General features: G+C 43.5%; 1 protein-coding gene across 5 annotated transcripts; it reads right to left on the bottom strand.

Moving 5' to 3' along the window:
• Nucleotides 1–569: 569 nt before the first annotated feature.
• RNASEH1 (ribonuclease H1) lies at nucleotides 570–16,135 on the bottom strand. Of its 5 annotated transcripts, none has more exons than XR_015553540.1 (9): nucleotides 15,923–16,132; nucleotides 14,953–15,068; nucleotides 11,894–12,058; nucleotides 10,732–10,911; nucleotides 10,115–10,214; nucleotides 8,392–8,446; nucleotides 7,948–8,028; nucleotides 7,265–7,389; nucleotides 570–3,984 (listed from the first exon to the last, which is right to left on the bottom strand). XR_015553540.1 is itself a non-coding variant. In XM_087436400.1 (9 exons), the coding sequence occupies exons 1-9, from the start codon at nucleotides 16,051–16,053 to the stop codon at nucleotides 3,898–3,900; spliced, it is 1,044 nt and encodes a 347-aa protein (XP_087292526.1). In that variant the 5' UTR covers nucleotides 16,054–16,130; the 3' UTR covers nucleotides 570–3,897. The 5 variants fall into 5 exon arrangements, 4 of the variants coding, with proteins under 4 accessions (XP_087292526.1, NP_001272715.1, XP_087292527.1 ...); XM_087436400.1 differs by having other exon boundaries at nucleotides 7,948–8,032; nucleotides 15,923–16,130; XM_087436401.1 differs by lacking the exon at nucleotides 570–3,984 and adding an exon at nucleotides 7,686–7,749 and having other exon boundaries at nucleotides 7,314–7,389; nucleotides 7,948–8,032; nucleotides 15,923–16,135.
• Between the last annotated feature and the right edge of the window lie 881 nt (nucleotides 16,136–17,016).

The following is a 17,016-nucleotide window of genomic DNA, read 5'->3' as shown; positions in this document are numbered from 1 at the left end:
GCATTGGAGGACACCCTGATGGTGTTGGAGCATTGCTTGGTGGTTTCGGAACCCCCTGCACCCCACCCCCCACATGTTGGAACTGGGTCCACAACTGTCACAAGAAAAACAGAACACTAAACCACAATTCAAGACAACATTTCTGAAAAATTTTTTTTTTTTTTTCCCGTAGGGAAAGAGTCGCCCTGAGCTAACATCTGTTGCCAATCTTTCTCTTTTTTTTTTCCCTCCCCAAAGCCCCAGTGCATGGTTGTATATCCTCATTGTAAGTCCTTCTAGTTCTTCTGTGTGAGCCACCGCCACAGCATGGCAGGTGACAGACAGGTGGTGTGGTTCCGTGACCAGGAAACGAACCTGGGCCGCTGAAGTAGAGCACGCCAGACTGTAACCACAAGGCCATCAGGCCTGGCTCCTGAAATAGCAGATTTGAAAATACACATACAAAGAGCACACCATATACCTGCAAATACTGACCCAGGGCAACCAGCACATGACACAGTCTAATAAAATTAATGAATTGAGAAAAAGGAAAAAATCCTTTGGACATCTAAGCAAGAGGAGTACACGACTTACAAGGGAAAGAAAATAAGATTTATTAGGTTTTTCATGCATCACTTTATGCTGGAAGAAAACTGAATAAAATATTTTAGGTACTCAAGGAAGAAAATGTAAGCCAAGGATTTCACATCCTACAAAACCAATCTTTAAGTATGAAGGATACAAACTAAATTCCACACACAATAACGCAGGGATTATGTGATGATACTGACCAAGATGATACTGACCTCAAGACTGGTTATAAGCACTAAATATACAGAAATATGACTAAATGAGGGTAAGACGAAGAGATTTTATGTAATGGTTGACAATGTAAATACAGTACTGTTTTCATTATAATTAATGGCACAGCTTATACTAGTATCCAAATACTATATGTTAAAGTGGAATAAAGCAAGCAACTAATTAAAGGATATTCTACTCCATCATCCCATGTCCAGAGAACCAGGATCCTCAAGGCAGGAGACACAGACATAATACAGAAGGGGTTATGTATCCTGGAATCCTGAATTTGTATTGGGAATATCAACATGAGCTCAGAAAATACTTTATTTTGAAATGTGTATGTTCATGTGTATATTTTTTTATAACTCTGTCCACTAAAAATGCCTAGAAACAGTGACCAACCTAGTAGCAATGAGCATCCCACAGTGTGGATGGGAAATACCATTTCTGCCATTAAAAGAAACCAGAGGGGGCTGGCCTGGTGGCTCAGTGGTTAAGTGTGCGCACTCCAATGCAGGGGCCCGGGGTTCGCAGGTTCGGATCCTGGGTGTGCACTAACGCACCAGTTGTCAAGCCATGCTGTGGCGGTGTCCCATATAAAATGGAAGAAGATGGGCACGGATGTTAGCTCAGGGCCAATCTTCCTCGGCAAAAAGAGGAGGACTGGCAACAGATGACAGCTCAGAGCTAATCTTCCTCACAAAAAAAACCAGAAGAAACCCGAGATTCTGAGAGAAAGAGCAGATTCTAGGTTTGGAGCAGGAAACGTACAAGATGGGTCTAGAAAACCCTGATGCACCAGACTGCAAGGACCCTACCAATGACTGTGTGTATTCATGTGCGTGCGGTCTGCGCACGTGTGGATTGCATGTGAGTGTCCTGTGTGTGGTGTGTACATGTATGTTTGTGTGTGCATGCGGTCTGTGCATGTGTGGACTGCGTGAGTGTCCCGTGTGTGTGGTGTGTACATGTGTGTGTGCATGAATGTGCGCATACATGAATATCAAAAGAAATCAAGAGCCAACCTGAAGAGGCTCCCTCCTATGGGACAAAGAAGCTACAATTTGGGTTCAATAAAGATAAAAACTGCAATGAATTGAAACCCATCAAATATGCGTTAAGTCCATAAGATCATCATCACACACACACACACACACACACACGTTAGTGGTCACCTTCTAAGGATGACAGGGAACTAATCATCCTAGCATTCATCTTGCCTTTCTTATATGAACTCTACCACTGGGTAACCGAATAGGTAGATGAGGGGAAGCATCTTCTCCTATTATTCCAGCCAATAAATGCAAGCAAAATAATAGAATATCACCATTTTGCAAGCCCCGGCTATGGATCTAGGCACTGAGCATCAGCAGCTGCCAACATAAAAAAAGATGAAAACCAGCTATGCCTTCTGATGAAAGAACACAGCCACCTACTGTCTTGCCAAAGGTGTGGAACCTGATTCTGATCAAGCCTCTGGATCCAGCTGCCAATTTGCAGGAAATAGAGAGGACAGAATTTAACGCTGGACAGCACTGTAAGCACACAAGCAGCAAGTAGGAAATGACAGGACAAATGGCCCAGGTTCTTCAACAGATAAAATGTAAGGAGAACAAGATGACAGACGGGGCCCGTAAATTAAAGACACTTAAGAAATATTATGTTCAAAAATTAAAAAAAGAGACAAGACTAAACCACCATAAAGAACCACAAGGAAGTCGTTTCTATAAAAGTCAGAGTTAGTTTTGGAGGGAGAGAGGGGGCTGTGATTGGAGCGACATTTGGAGAACCTTCTGGGGTGTCCGGCAAAGCTCTATTTCTTGACCTGGATGGAGGTTAAAGGGGTATTCACCTTATAATAATTCAATAAGCTATGGGCCAGCCCCGTGGCTTAGCGGTTAAGTGCGCGCGCTCCGCTGCTGGCAGCCCTGGTTCAGATCCCGGGTGCGCACCGACGCACCGCTTCTCCGGCCATGCTGAGGCCATGTCCCACATACAGCAACTAGAAGGATGTGCACCTATGACACACAACTATCTACTGGGGCTTTGGGGGAAAAAATAAATAAATAAATAAAATTATAAAAAATAATAATAATAAATAATTCAATAAGCTATACATTTGTTTTGTGTCATTTTCTGTATGTTCTAAAAGAGTAACAAAAAGTAAAGGTATAAGTAAATAAATGATAACGTCAAACTTTTTTTTAACTTGCATAGTGCTTTAGCAAAAACACTCAAAGAAAATTTTAAAAGATTTACACATCTAGGTCTTTAATAGTTGTAGTTGTTCCTATATAATGGTCGAGTAGCCAGGGCTACCTGTGTGCAGGCTTGCCCTGTACATGGGTGCCCAGCCAGGTAAGACCCAGCCCACATTCTCTGCCAAGCTGTGGGCCCACATGGGCTGCACCTGGCAAGGCAGTAACCGGCACACAGGCACATGGTGACCCGAAAATCCTTAGACTCAATCCTCCCAACTGGAAGGTAAATGAACTCTTTCAGAACACTTCTAGACTTCCCCTTTTTTTTTTTTTTTTGTGCTGAGGAAGACTGGCCCTGAGCTAACATCTGTTGCAATCTCCCTTTATTCGCTTGAGGAAGATTCACCCGGAGCTAACATCTGTGCCCATCTTCCTTTATTTTGTATGTGGGTCACAGCCACAGCATGGCTGCTGACGTGGTTTAGGTCTGCACCCGGGAACCAAACCTGGGCCACTGAAGTGGAATGCGCCAAACTTAACCACTAGGCCATGGGGCGAGCCCCTCAGTCTGTATTTTTTAACCAATGTTTTATTCATCCTTATTAAATCAAAGTCCCTAAATTTTTGTCCAGACTGCAATAAAACTAATGAGAATGGTATCAAGCCCAATAAAGCATAACGCTGAAATCTCAAATAACTCTCAAATCTCAAAGGATGCTCAATTTATTATACATTTAACTACTTTTTATCACATAGTATCACAGAATGCCACCAAGCCTTCCTGATTTAGTTTGACAGTTTGTTTCCCCATCTACTGCGATGGTCCTCCTGTAGTTTCGTTTTTCATACCAGTAAGTAAAGGTAAGAAAACAGTCACCAGCTCAAGTTTTCCCAAGAATTAAAATTACTTCATTCAGTCTTCAGATTGCTTAGCTCCTTCTCTTGCTAATCTGTCAGCTTCTTCATTGCCTATAAATCCCGAATGACCAGGAACATGCATCTGTCAAATAAATTTTTCCTGTTATTTTTACTAATTTTTTACACAAACACGACTACATCCTCACTGTAAAAAATATCGACTATTCAGAGTAGGCTGAGTAGGAGAAAGCTCTCCTTCGTGCCCCTCTTCCTCAACACAGTTCTAAACAGTACACTGTATATTGCTAATGCACTTATGCAATGGATACACTGACAAAAATTCCATTTTGATTTTCCACAAATTGGATTTTACTATTTGTAATGCTTTCTTCCCACTTAATGATGGGACTTGGCAAGCTTTCTAGGCAAAGCACGTTTGTACGGATGGATGGATATGTATGATATGCACATTTTATTCTCCTTAAACGCTGTTAAAAAGAAGGGGTGTATTGATTTGATTTAACCACTGTCTACATTCACATTGCCGAAAGGCAAATTATAAACGCCAGCTACCCAGCTGCTATCAGTGGTCCTGGGGCAGGAGAGCAAAGGAGGGTTAAGAAAACGTTTGCAATTTAACTTGCTCTGTACTGTTTGACAAAATGATTTTAATAAAAATGATCAATTATAGGAAAGAAACCTCCATTTTGGGAAAAAGACACGTTACTAAGTTCTTGTCACACAACTTTATCTGTAACAAAATACACTATAAATTAGTTTTATTTAACATTATGGCTGCTTCCAAAGAAACCGATAGGTTGACTGTTACAAGTCACTTTAACAGTGATGAGGTGTGCCCAGGCGAGGACAACGTAAAGAATACAGAACGTCCCTCAATCGCATTGCCAGAGCAGTGCGTTCTGTATACAATGGTACCCTCTTTTTAAAGCAGTATTACTGGAGGCAAGTGGAGGCCTGGGTGGCACAGGAACACAGAAGGAAGACCATTTCCTCCGGAAACGTGGACATCAACCTCACCACCTTCAGACACACGTCCAGTGCTGGCGCGTTTGTGCAGTCATCCAGCTGCTGCCAAGCTGGCAGCACCGAAACCCTACTTGACTCCCTTGGTGCCTACTTCTGTCTTCCTCTTCTGAATTCCTGTCACTAGAACCCTTAGTTTACTATGTAATTTCTCTTGGGCTGTTTTTTTGTGATTTGTTTTTTAACACCTTCTTGACTGTAAACTTCTTGGATATAAAGACCTTGGAGGTTGCCCACAGCATCTAGGGATATTTAATAAATACCTAGCTTGATTAACCATCATTATCAGTCTCCTAACAGCAACAAAGACAGCAACTATGGTGGACTAATTAACGGTAGCAAAATGAGATCCTTCTAATCTCTTATCCAGCAGTGCCTACATAATACATCTCGTCATCAACGTAGAATCTACCACCTCTGATACTCACTGTGACTATGTAGGTCCTTCCGTTCAGGGGCTCTTAACCTATTTTTGTGCTATGAGCCTTTTTGCAGTCTGGTAAAGCTTATGAACCTCTTTTCAGAATATTTTTTACTTTTTTTATTATGGCAAAATATATATAACATAAAATTGGCCATTTTAACCACTTTTAAGTGTACAAATCAGCAGCATTAATGACATTCACAATATTGTGCAACCATCACCACCATCTGTTTTCAAAACTTTTTCATTACCGCAAACAGAAACTCTGTACCCATTAAGCCATAACTTCCCATTTTCCCCTCCCCTAGCCCCTGGTAACCTCTCTTCTACTTTCTGTCTCTATGGATTGTCTACTCCAGATATTTCATTTAAGTGGAATCAGACACTATTTGTCTTTCACGTCTGGCTTATTTCACTTAGCATAATGTTTTCAAGGTTTATCCGTGTTGTAGCATGGATCAGTACTTCATTTTATGGCTGATGATATTCCATTGTATGTATACATCATATTTTGTTTATCCATTCATCTGTTGATGGACACTTGGGTTGTTTCTACTTTTTGGCTATTGTGAACAATGCTGCTATGAATATTTGGCGTAGGAGTAACTTTTTGAGTCCCTGTTTTCAATTCTTTTAGGTGTATACCTAGGAGTGGAATTGTTGGATCATACGGTAATTCTATGTTTAACTTTTTTGAGGACCTGCCAAACTTTTTCACAGCAGATACACCATTGTACATTCACACTAGCAATGTACAAGTGTTCCATTTTTTCCATATCCTCTCCAACATTTGTTATTTTCCTTTTTTATTATAGCCGTCACAGTAGGTATGAAGTGGTATCTCGTTGTGGGTGTTTTGGGGGTTTTTTTTGCATTTCCCTACTAACCAAATATGAGCATCTTTTCATGTGATTATCAGTCATCTGTATATCTTCTTTGAAGAAATCTCTATTTATTTCCTTTGCTGTTTTTAAAATTAGGTTGTTTGTCTTTTGTTGTTGAGTTGTAGTTCTTTATCTATTTCAGATATTAAACCTTTATCAGATACATGATTTGCAAATATTTTCTCCCATGCTGTAGGCTGTCGTTCACTCTATTGATAGCGTCCTTTGGTGTACAACAGTTTTTAATTTCAATGAAATCCAATTTATCTATTTTTTCTTTTGTTGCCTGTGATTTTGGTGTCATATTTAAGAAACTATTGTGAAATCCAAGATCATGAAGATTTTCCCTTATGTTTTCTTCTAAGAGTTTTGTCATTTTGACTCTTAAATTTAGATCCTTGATCCATTTTGAATTAATTTTTGTATATAGTATAAAGTAAGGGTCCAACTTCATTCTTGGGCATGTGACTGTCCCATCCTCCCATCACTATTTGTTTGAGAGACTGTTATTTCCCCATTAAGTGGTATTGGCCAGAATATTTTTTAATGCATAAAGTACATAGGTTTATAAAAGAAACCAGTTACATTGAAACATAGTTATCAAAACATGAAAAATTCCAAAATTATGTTATTTAACAATGTGGGTCTAATAACTCCCATAATTTCAAAGTAGTGATTAATATAAATGATATTTTAAGATATCTGTAGCAATTTTAATGTAATATGAAAATATTTGTGATTTCTATTGGTGACAAAGTCAAGTTCTGCTGATACTACTGTGGTTTGTTGTCAATGTTCATAACTGAAGGAATATTAAATTTCAGTTAGGAGGTTAGTGAAAATAAATATATAATTTTTCCTAAGTTCAAAAATAAATAAAATAAAATAAAGCAGTATTACTTATGTGATGATCAAAAGAATCAAATGTGTTCTAATACACACATGGTATTAGTTTCATGGAAATTATTACTTTAACCTAAGCCATTAAATCACTTAAGAGAAACCACTGCTCTCTCGGGTTAATTTACTTCACTTGGCCATAAGACAGGACCATTTAAGAGCACACTCACCCACTGGATGTCCATGCCCTGGGTAAGTCTCTCCAGCTCCACAAAGTCCTCTTTGTTGATCACCTCTTTCCCTGTGCTCGTTCTCCATCCATTTTTCTTCCAACCCTGAACCCAGTTTGTGATACCTAGAAGAAACCCACACTCAACAGATCCGTTAATCTTGAATGTTCTAGTCTCTTTTCCTCCCCAGATGTCCCTCTTATAATCACCCCGCCTTGTATTCTGAGTAGCATCCTGGCCTTTGGCACAGACCTTAAACACTCCGTTTCTTGTCCCCTTACTCTAACTCGACCTATAGCTCTCAGCCCAAGATGATGTCACCTCCTCCAGGAAGCCTTCCCCAACCTCTTCAGCCCTCCCTGTGCTCCTATACATGGTATTTCCCAAAGAAGCTATCAGCATGCCATCGTAAGTTACTTACATGTTTAGACTCAAAGTGCCACGAGAGCAGGGACACATCTACCTTACCGTTGCATCTTCAGTGCCTAGCAAAGAAATGCCTTTGTGGCAAACGGTGGAGCAGCAGAAGTGGGCTCCCAAGCCCTCACTATTTCTTTACACCTGACCAAGCGACTGGTATCCCCATTCACCACCTGGTTCCTGTGCTGACACAAGAGGCCCTACGGGGGAAGGAAATATCTACTTTCCGTCACGTTTACTGGAAGTAGATGGTAAAAGCTTACCATTGATAGTAAACATGCTGTCCGTGTACAGAACCAGCTTACTGATGTTCTGAGCCTTCGCCTGCTCGATGGCTTTGCAGGCTGCCTTGAGGAAACAAGCCAGTGTCACGCTACAGAAGAGGTTCAACTTTCAACATTACTGATAATCAAAATTACCTCAAAATGTAAACATTCCTTCTTAGTCTGTGCTAACTATAATAATTATATACTCTAAGTGAAATAATGCTACACATACAATTCTCCTGTTTAGATAGCTATATAAAATAAGTTCCAGGATTTTTCTAGAAAATTCCTATCCTTCAGAATTGTGACTAACCCCAACTAAGTTTCTACAGGACTTTTAATATCTTATATACATAGATAGTAAGAAGTTATATGTTCACAGTCAATGCTAAAGAATGATAAACTTACATTTTCAGTGGAAAAATGTATCTGATAACTTACATGAATTTCTGCTCTTTGGTTTGTTTGTCGTCCGGGAAGCCTAATGCCTACATTTCTGGTTTCAAAACAGAAAAAAAGAATATAAAATCACACAGCTAATTCTCAAAGTGATTCCTCAAGCCTCTTAATGGATAACAGACTTGTATACATTTTTATTTGAAATATGAAAGCATCATATAAAAACACAGCCTTTAGTATAATCACCAAGACAAAAAACAACAAATGTTGGAAAGGATGTGGAGAAAAGGGAACCCTCATACACTGCTGGTGGGAATACAAACTGGTGCAGCTGCTATGGAAAACAGTATGGAGATTTCTCAAAAAATTAAAAATTGAAATACCGTATGACCCAGCTATTACACTACTGGGTATTTATCCAAAGAACTTAAAATCAACAATTCAAAGAGATTTATGCACCCCTATCTTCACTGCAGCATTATTCACAATAGCCAAGATGTTGAAGCAACCCAAGCGCCCATTGACTGATGAATGGATAAAGAAGATGTGTTATATATATATGCAGTGGAATACTACTCAGCCATAAAAAAAGACCAAATCGTCTCATTTATAACAACGTAGATGGACCTTGAGGGTATTATGTTAAGCGAAATAAGCCAGACAGAGAAAGACAAACACCATATGATTTCACTCATATGTGGAAGATAAACACACGGACAAAGAGAATAGATTAGTGGTTACCAGAGGGGAAGGGGGGTGGGGGGTGGGCAAAAGGGGTAAAGCAGCACATATATATGGTAACTGACACATAATAACGTACAACTGAAATTTCACAAAAATTTCACAATGTTATAAACTATTATGACCTCAAAACAAAACAAAACAAAAAACACAGCCTTTAAAAATCAAGCCAACAATACTAGCATTCTATTGAAAAACACCATGTATGGTACTGTAGAAGGAACACTGGACCAGAATTCAAAAGGGAAGTTTAACTTCTGGACTTGAACTACATCAGCATGTGGTCTTGGGAAAGCACCCAACCTTTGGACACTCAGGTGTCGCACAAGTTCACCATCTCTTACAGGGTCTGAAGCTAAAATGAGACAGCCAAGTGACAGAACTTTATTGACTATAAGCTCAGGAGAAATGCAAAGTGGAATTCTTACTGAGTAGTTTATATTAAACATGCCTAACACCACTGTGAGCACGTGTAAACGCTGGAGAACAATACTCAGAACTGGTGTGTGGCCGCCTCATACGGGTCAAATCCCTCTTGTACGCTGAACGGGAAGGCTGTCAGTACTCCTCAAGTCCTTTCACATTCAGGGCCAGGTGCACTTGAATGACCACCCGCCACACCACCTTGACTTTGCTCACACATCTTCAGAAGAGTTGTGGTGATATTGTGGGTTCCAAACCTGATGACCTACCCCGGTGCATCCTTGCCAAACCACCTCCCAGGGAGATGTGTGACTCTTCTAGGGGGGCAGTCAGGTCATTTTGGTACAAAATCTTATCAGTGAGACACAGAGACTCGTCAAGGGTTAGGGCTAGGAAAGCAATGCTAAGGTAGTCTACGTTCTGAAGAACAAAGCCGTCAGTGTCAACATGCATCAAAGCTTGCTCTTTTGCCATCCCCTGCCAAGGCTGTTGATCAAATAATCAAACAATAAACAGATCCTGCCTCATTCTTTCACAAGTTTTAGAATATTACTCAGTAAAATTTGAAGCTTAAAACACTCAACTATTTAAATTTACTTACAAAGGATGGCCTGGCCCCCAGTAAACACCGATTCCTGCTCGTGCCCTCCTCCGCCCATTACTGGAGCAGCAGCCGTCAGTGTAGACGACGACAAATTCTCCTGTAAGAGGGAAACAGTGAGAGCTACTAGACCAATGTTACTAAAAACTGAAATTCACCTAAAAATTTTACTAAGGTTGAATTAGCATTTTAAACTGAGAGAGAACTTTATGATGCTGTAGAAGTTTTCCACCTAGGAAAACATTATCAATTCCTTATATAGGGGCACTTGACACTTTTTGTCTGGAATCCACTCATGTTTCGGTCCCAAGGCGAAGGCAAACACTCTGTAAACCTAGAACCCGCTGCAATGAGAATTGCTGCTCACATCCCCACTACAGGGGTCAGAGAACAATGCCACTGTCCCTCTCCTCACGGGGGGCAGGGGTCACATTCACTCCCCAGAACTGTCATTCCACACAAGCAGTGCCTTGGCACGATGGGGACCTGCCTGCCAGCAGGTCAAGTCTTCCGACAAATGTTGGTCCAATTTTTTTTCTTAGTATATTTGCCACTAGTAAACTGTGGCCCCCCATCTTTGCTTCTTTCCATCGAGAGAGAGGATATGACCAACGTACCAATGCTGCACAGAACAAGGTAGAAAAGGACTAGTGTGAGGCCACTCTCAGGCCAGTGATGACCAGCAGCACACTCCAGCAGGGCAGTGGGAAAAGTCAGGCTGCAGGCGTTCAAGAGCAGGGGCGTGGGAGCAAAGAACAGCAGACTGGACTCGGCAGCGGCAAAGGGAAGGCAGCAAGCTGTGAAAGGAAGGAACAGCAGGTCCCAGCAGAAGTGGGGGCAGTCTGTGAGGGCTCGGGTGTTGGGCAAGCCTCCTCAGTTCAACTGCACTGGACCCATCAACAAGACTGCCTTCCTAGTCACTGAATTCTGTTTCAACCGTGAGTACCTCGTGTATGTCAGGGACCCTGTTAGTGCCACTGTGCTTCAAGCACCTGTCAGTACATTGGAAATGGCTCGTCTCCCAATCCAAAAGTATTTGCTTCAATTACTAATGGTAAATAACCAAATCAAGGATATTTTATTTTTTACACAACTGCGAAATTGATTTATACAGTCTTCATACAGCTTGACAAAACATTTTCTATTGCTTTCCTTTAAATTAAATTATAAAATGGCTTCTTGGAGGAAAATTTGGAACCTACAAATACACTGATTTATATTATAAAAAAGCTACTTTTTCCCATTTTATGTCCATACATGTAAAAGACAAAAAAGAAACATATTCATAAGTCATTAAATATAAACAATTGATTGCTGGAGTTAAAGGTGGAAGAAAGTTCATGGCTATCTTGCTTCTCAGGACGAAGTAGGATCATTTATGTTTTGCAAAGATTGAATATAAAAGGTTAAGTTGCTGGTGTCAATCGATTATAAAAGGATCTCTGCCTAGGGCCTTTCTTATTTGCATTTTGTCTAACTTAGTGACCTGAAAAACCCTGTGTGCATAGGAAATACTGGTATTTCAAAAGAGTAGTGGTTTTCACTTGTAGCCTATGTAATGGTTTTCCTATGGACGTCTAAAATTTTAATAATTCTGCACCATTTGATCAATTATAAAACAGTGACCTTCGAGATTTTTAAATAACATTTTCAGATAACAATGAGGACGTTAAACATCAGCTCAAATTTCCCCCATTAAGAAACTGCTAAAAGTTTTTGCACACAGATATATTTTCATGATTATTATACTAAGAATAAAAAAATCCAAGAAAGATTTACCCATATAAGAAAACGTGTCTTTGCTGACTGATGGTATGGAGTCTGTGCTCTGTTTCACATGCTTTGCACATGGCTCTGCGTTTTCACCATCGTCTCCCTCCAAGGGCTCACGGAGTCGCTTGCTGGCTTTCACTTGTGATTCTTGTACATGTTCGTTTTTCTGCCCTGAAAGACAGAGACTACTCATAAGTCAGAAACAAAGAATACAACGTGAAATGATTAAGAATCAAATTCATTAAGTTAAATCAGACTTAAATACCCTCTATATGTGGCCCTAAAAAGAGGGAATGAATTAAGGCAGTCCAAACCATCTCAGACTTTGATGTCCTGTGAAGCTATTCTACATTTTCCATGATAAGTTCGATAAAGGCAGTGTGAAAACAGAGCAAAGCTTCTGTTAAAAAAGAAATCTGGTTTCGATGGAGACAGTACCAAGGGTCCTAAACCCTTTAGGGATCATAAACAGTTTTAAAATCTGAGGGGCTCTTTCCCCAGAAAAAACAAGGACCAAGTTGTTGTACATAAGATCAGTGGTAACTGTGGTTCAACACCCTGCCCGGCCCCACCCCCATACTCCAATTATACTCCAAGTTGAGACCCTCTAGGAAAGCTAAGAGGGCATGGGTAAGTAGAACTTAAACAGATAATGGGACATGTTAAGCAAGGGAAACAAACCAAAAGGTGTAAGGGACTGGATCCTTCAAGGACAGTGCTGTCGCACAGCCTTCCTTCAGCAGCCCGGCCAAGGTGGACTCAAGGTTAACTCCCCAGGGATTCTCACGTCCTCTCGGGTTATCTGGGAGCAGCAGTATCTCACCCACTCTTCTATATTCTCATGGCAGCTGAGGCAGAAGCTGCATTAGACCAGGATTCAAAATCCCTGAGTTTCAATTTGAGCTCTATCTTTTATGAGGCCAGGACTCAGTCAACTGACTTAACCCCTCCAGGCTTCTGTAACATGAGGCATTGGACCACGTGATCTGAAGCAGCTTTTCCAACATTATCATTTTAGGGAGTGGGGGTGGGGCACAGAAGGAGCAGCTAATTGGATCTCTAAAATAACCACCTGAACTCAACACCACAGAGTTCACTTTTAGCTCCAAACCCCTAAACCAGGGATGTGGAAATGGGCTCTATGGGCCAGCCCGGTGGCGCAAGCAGTTAAGTGCACGCTCTCCTCTGCGGCGGCCCACGGTTCGCAGGTTCAGATCCCGGGCGCACTGACGCGCTGCTTGGCAAGCCATGCTGTGGCAGCGTCCCATATAAAGTAGAGGCAGATGGGCACGGATGTTAGCTCAGGGCCGGTCTTCCTCAGCAAAAAAAGAGGAGGATTGGTGACAGACGTTAGCTCAGGGCTGATCTTCCTCACCAAAAAAAAGAAAAATTATAAAAAGAAAAAAGAAATGGGCTCTAACATGTACTGAGCACCCACTAGACAGGTACAAGCCAGAATCTCCCGCCTGGCACAGCTTCTCAAGCACACCCTCAGAACGCTAGGGTGATCGAGGCAAAACTTAAGTGAAGTCAATATCAGACACAGAGCAATGTTTGATATTTCCACTCTAGTATATTTGTGTTACCTTATATTTTCCATGAAAATACTCTAAGCACTCTACAGAAGTAAACTCAAACACACAGGTACAGGTCAAAGTGTAATTGTATAGTATTTTAATATTGATAAAAATATTAGTTTGACTGACTATAACAGAAAAAGTTAAATTGGACTCAAAGTTTTCAAAGAACAGGTAAGACTTTCAAGGAAAAGAGGACCACGGTTGTCATGTGATTTTTACTTCACAAAATTGTGGTTTTTCTTTGAGTAAATTAACCCTAAATCAGCTTATATAAACCACAGGAACTAACAAATAGCTCAGTAATCCTAAAATAAGGATAAATGTAATATTAAAAGAAAAACTGGGAAAAGGGCTAACACTTTTGCTTTTTTTTGGTTTGGCTCCTGAAATTAAAGATGTTAAATCCCAATTTACATACATAAGTCACTGACTAGGAGGTCTCTGTAACTGTTAAGAAAGGTAGATTCATGGATATAAGGAACTAGCTTGTCTTAAGAGTTAGAGTACTTAATAAACAGAAACATACTATATTGGAAGAATTGAGATATGAATAAATTACTAGTTGGTTAAAACAAAATCCCGTGACAAGAAAGTATTAAGAACCCAACCAAGATGAGAGACATACTTCCAAACTTGTCTCTGCCCCAACTGACTTCTCCATCTGGGCAGAAAATGTCACATCAGAACCTCCTTGGAAAGCTGCTGGGGAGATGCAGGGTGAAGCAGACGCACAACGAAGGAGGTTCCCTCTGCTTCAGAAACCAGTTCTCCAGGGTAGACCCTGAGCGTGATCTGCCTCACCCCGAGTTCTGCTTTGTCCAGAATTGTTAACACATCCCAAAGGAGCAGCTGTCCAACACCCGAGCATTGCAGTGGGTTCTAGAGAGACTGTTTAAGAGAAGCTGATTCAAACTACCCTCCGCTCTGTCTTCACCCACGGTAATAAAAAAGTTTGTGAGTAAAGTTAATGAAAAATCGCTTCTCCAAGATAGGTTAAGAGATATTTTTTAAATCTTGTGCTCTAAAGCAGAGTCACCCTAAGTCCTGCATACCTGATGTCCCTTACATCAGTCCTTACACTTCAAAGAACCATACTTTCTGTAACACGTGAAACTGGAAGACATTCTGATTGCGTGACTCTGTCCTAAATAAAAAGGAAACACCACACAGATGCATACATTCTTCACTTTAAAACTGTAGCCTATGCAATCCAATAAAAAGAAGAAGTATTTTTTAAAACATGGAATTAAGTATAGTGAGGACACTGAATGGAACAGGAGATCTCAGTCCTGGCTTATCTCTAATATTGTTCCTGACAGAAACCACTAAGCTAAACTGCTTTCAGCCTGTTTCCTAATCTGTAAAATGGGAAGAATTATATCTTCTCTCTCTGCCTAGAGAATAGCTATAGAAATCAAGTGAGATCTGGGATACGAAAGGCTTTAAATAGGTTAAAGTGTCACAGTGATGTGAGTCGGCGACTACCTTCCGAACCGTTGGGGCTTGCAGAGTTCCTGACGAAGGCCCAGGCCTCCTCTTCTGTGGCAAACTTCTTAAATCTGGCAGCAGGAAACCGGTCCACCTGCGCTCTACACTCATTCCTGGAAGAGAGCGCAATGTTACTTTCTTCCTCCCTCCCTTTTACTTATCCCCTTTTAACACTCTTTTCTTAGGTTGAGAATAGTGTGAAAAAGGTTGGTGCTGTCAGTTCCATGGAGGAAAAGGGTCATGCCTCACTGTTTAGATTTATCTTGCACGTCAACCCTTCACCTGTGTCAAGCTCCGTGCCAGCTCGTCAGTACCCCAGCACAATAAGGTTTTCCTCAAACTCTAAGCATACCAGAATTGTTGGGTCTTTGAAAAACATCCCACTAACCATTTCATCACAGCAGAGGTCAGCTTCCTCCCCAGCAGCAGGGCTGCACAGGGAGGCACAAGCGCGCACACACCTACACTGACGGTAAACCCCGATACCGTTTGCGGGAACGGTCCTGGTCAGCGGGTCAGAACACCTGGGTTCAGGTCCTACACCAGTCACTGACTAGCCCGTGAACTTCCTGACCCCGTAACCACACCTGAAAACGAGAATAATCCCACTTATCTCAAAGGAGTGCTACAGGAACACAAATATTAATTTACAAGAATTTCTCTCCTTGAAAGCACAGGGAAGACTGGCTAGATATTACCTGAGCTCCACTACGTGTAACCTCTTGGAAATTCCTTCATTGCAACAAGGAACGATTACATAGAGGCCCCCGGCCACCCCCAAACTGGAGCCTCTGACATTCCCAACAAAGACGAAACGGCGTCCAGGCCTCGGGCCGGTACGGGGGCGGACGTCGGCCGACAAGGCGGGGCGCCCGGGGCTCCCCCGCCCAGGCCGCGGGCCGCGCACCCAGGGCGACAGCCGCCTCCCCGCGTGGAGGCCCCTTCGCGGGAGGCGCGGCTCCCTCACCAGGTCAGGAAGACCCCGGCCTTGCGGCCCCTCCGCACGGCATAGAACATGCTGAGCCCCCCGCAGCCGCGGCCACTGCAGCGCACCACGGCCAAAGCGACTCTGTGCGCCACGCTCAGGAGCCTGGTCATCGCTCACTCCCGGCCCGCGGCCGGCATCTCCGCTCCCGGCCCGGCGCCAACATAGCACAGAACACCTGGCGGCGGCGGCCGCGCGGAGATGACGCGAGTCCTGGGGAGATGACGCGGTCCCGGGCGGGGCCTGGAGGGCGGGGCCTGGAGGGCGGGGCCTGGAGGGCGGGGCCTGGAGGGCGGGGCCTGGAGGGCGGGGCCTGGAACCGTGCGCTCCTCAGGCTCCTCAATTTCCTGGACGTCCTGAGGGAGCGGGGCCCCGGCGGAGGGGCGGGGCGGGGCGGGGCCTAGTGGGGGCGGGGCCAAGGCACGGCGGCGGGCGCGTGGGGGCAGGGGCGGGGTCTAGGGAGGGCCGGGGGTGGGGGCGGGGCAGGCGCCCCTTGGGCCCCGGGCGAGTGCCCCGCCCCCCCCCCCCGGGGCTCCAGGCGGCCGAGGACGCGGGTGGGGTTGGTGGGGTTGGTGGGGTCGCGGCCGCCCCGCCGCAGTTCCGGGGCCGCCCCGCGCCCGGGGCAGCGCTGGGCCCCCGGGGCGCCCGGCACCCGGCGCAGACCTGGGGCCGGCCGCGGTCTGGAGCGCCCCGGGGTGGGCGCAGGGCGCAGTCGGGGCTGGCCAGGCGCTCGGGGGGGCTCGTTTGCTTGTTGTCGTTGTCGTGGCCCGAGGGACACCGGGATTCAGAAATGGACGAGCGGAGGGAGAGCAGAACCGAGCGCGCGCCGGCCTCCGCGCCGGCCTCCGGGCGCTGCCCTCCTCCGCTCCGCCGCGCGGGTCTGCAGCCCGCGCGTGTCCGGCGCCGGGACCCAGGGAGCAAGTCTAGCTGACCAGGCAATTTCTTAGAATTCTGCCTGGTATTTGACTTTTTGCTCTGTAAGCAAATCAACTTCTTTTTTCAAGTTCTCTCCATTGACAAGCCTTGCTTTTCAAATTAATTTACAACTATGTTTCTTTAACTTTCTTCAGGTGTTC

The sequence above is a fragment of the Ceratotherium simum genome, chromosome 11, assembly GCF_057802395.1.
Source record: "Ceratotherium simum simum isolate JZ-2026a chromosome 11, ASM5780239v1, whole genome shotgun sequence".
NCBI classification, from domain to species: Eukaryota; Metazoa; Chordata; class Mammalia; order Perissodactyla; family Rhinocerotidae; genus Ceratotherium; species Ceratotherium simum.
Note: the sequence above shows the minus strand (reverse complement) of the source record. Positions and strands in the feature narration are given on the sequence as shown.

What these genes read in the sequence shown, in the direction of transcription:
- RNASEH1 (XM_087436400.1), bottom strand. Translation starts at nt 16,053, where the DNA reads ATGACCAGGCTCCTGAGCGTGGCGCACAGAGTCGCTTTGGCCGTGGTG. An exon ending in AAGCCCCAACGGTTCGGAAG is followed by an intron (nt 12,059 to 14,952) that starts GTAGTCGCCGAC and finishes TCTGTCTTTCAG; the next exon opens with GGCAGAAAAACGAACATGTA. An exon ending in TGGGGGCCAGGCCATCCTTT is followed by an intron (nt 8,447 to 10,114) that starts GTAAGTAAATTT and finishes TTTTGAAACCAG; the next exon opens with AAATGTAGGCATTAGGCTTC.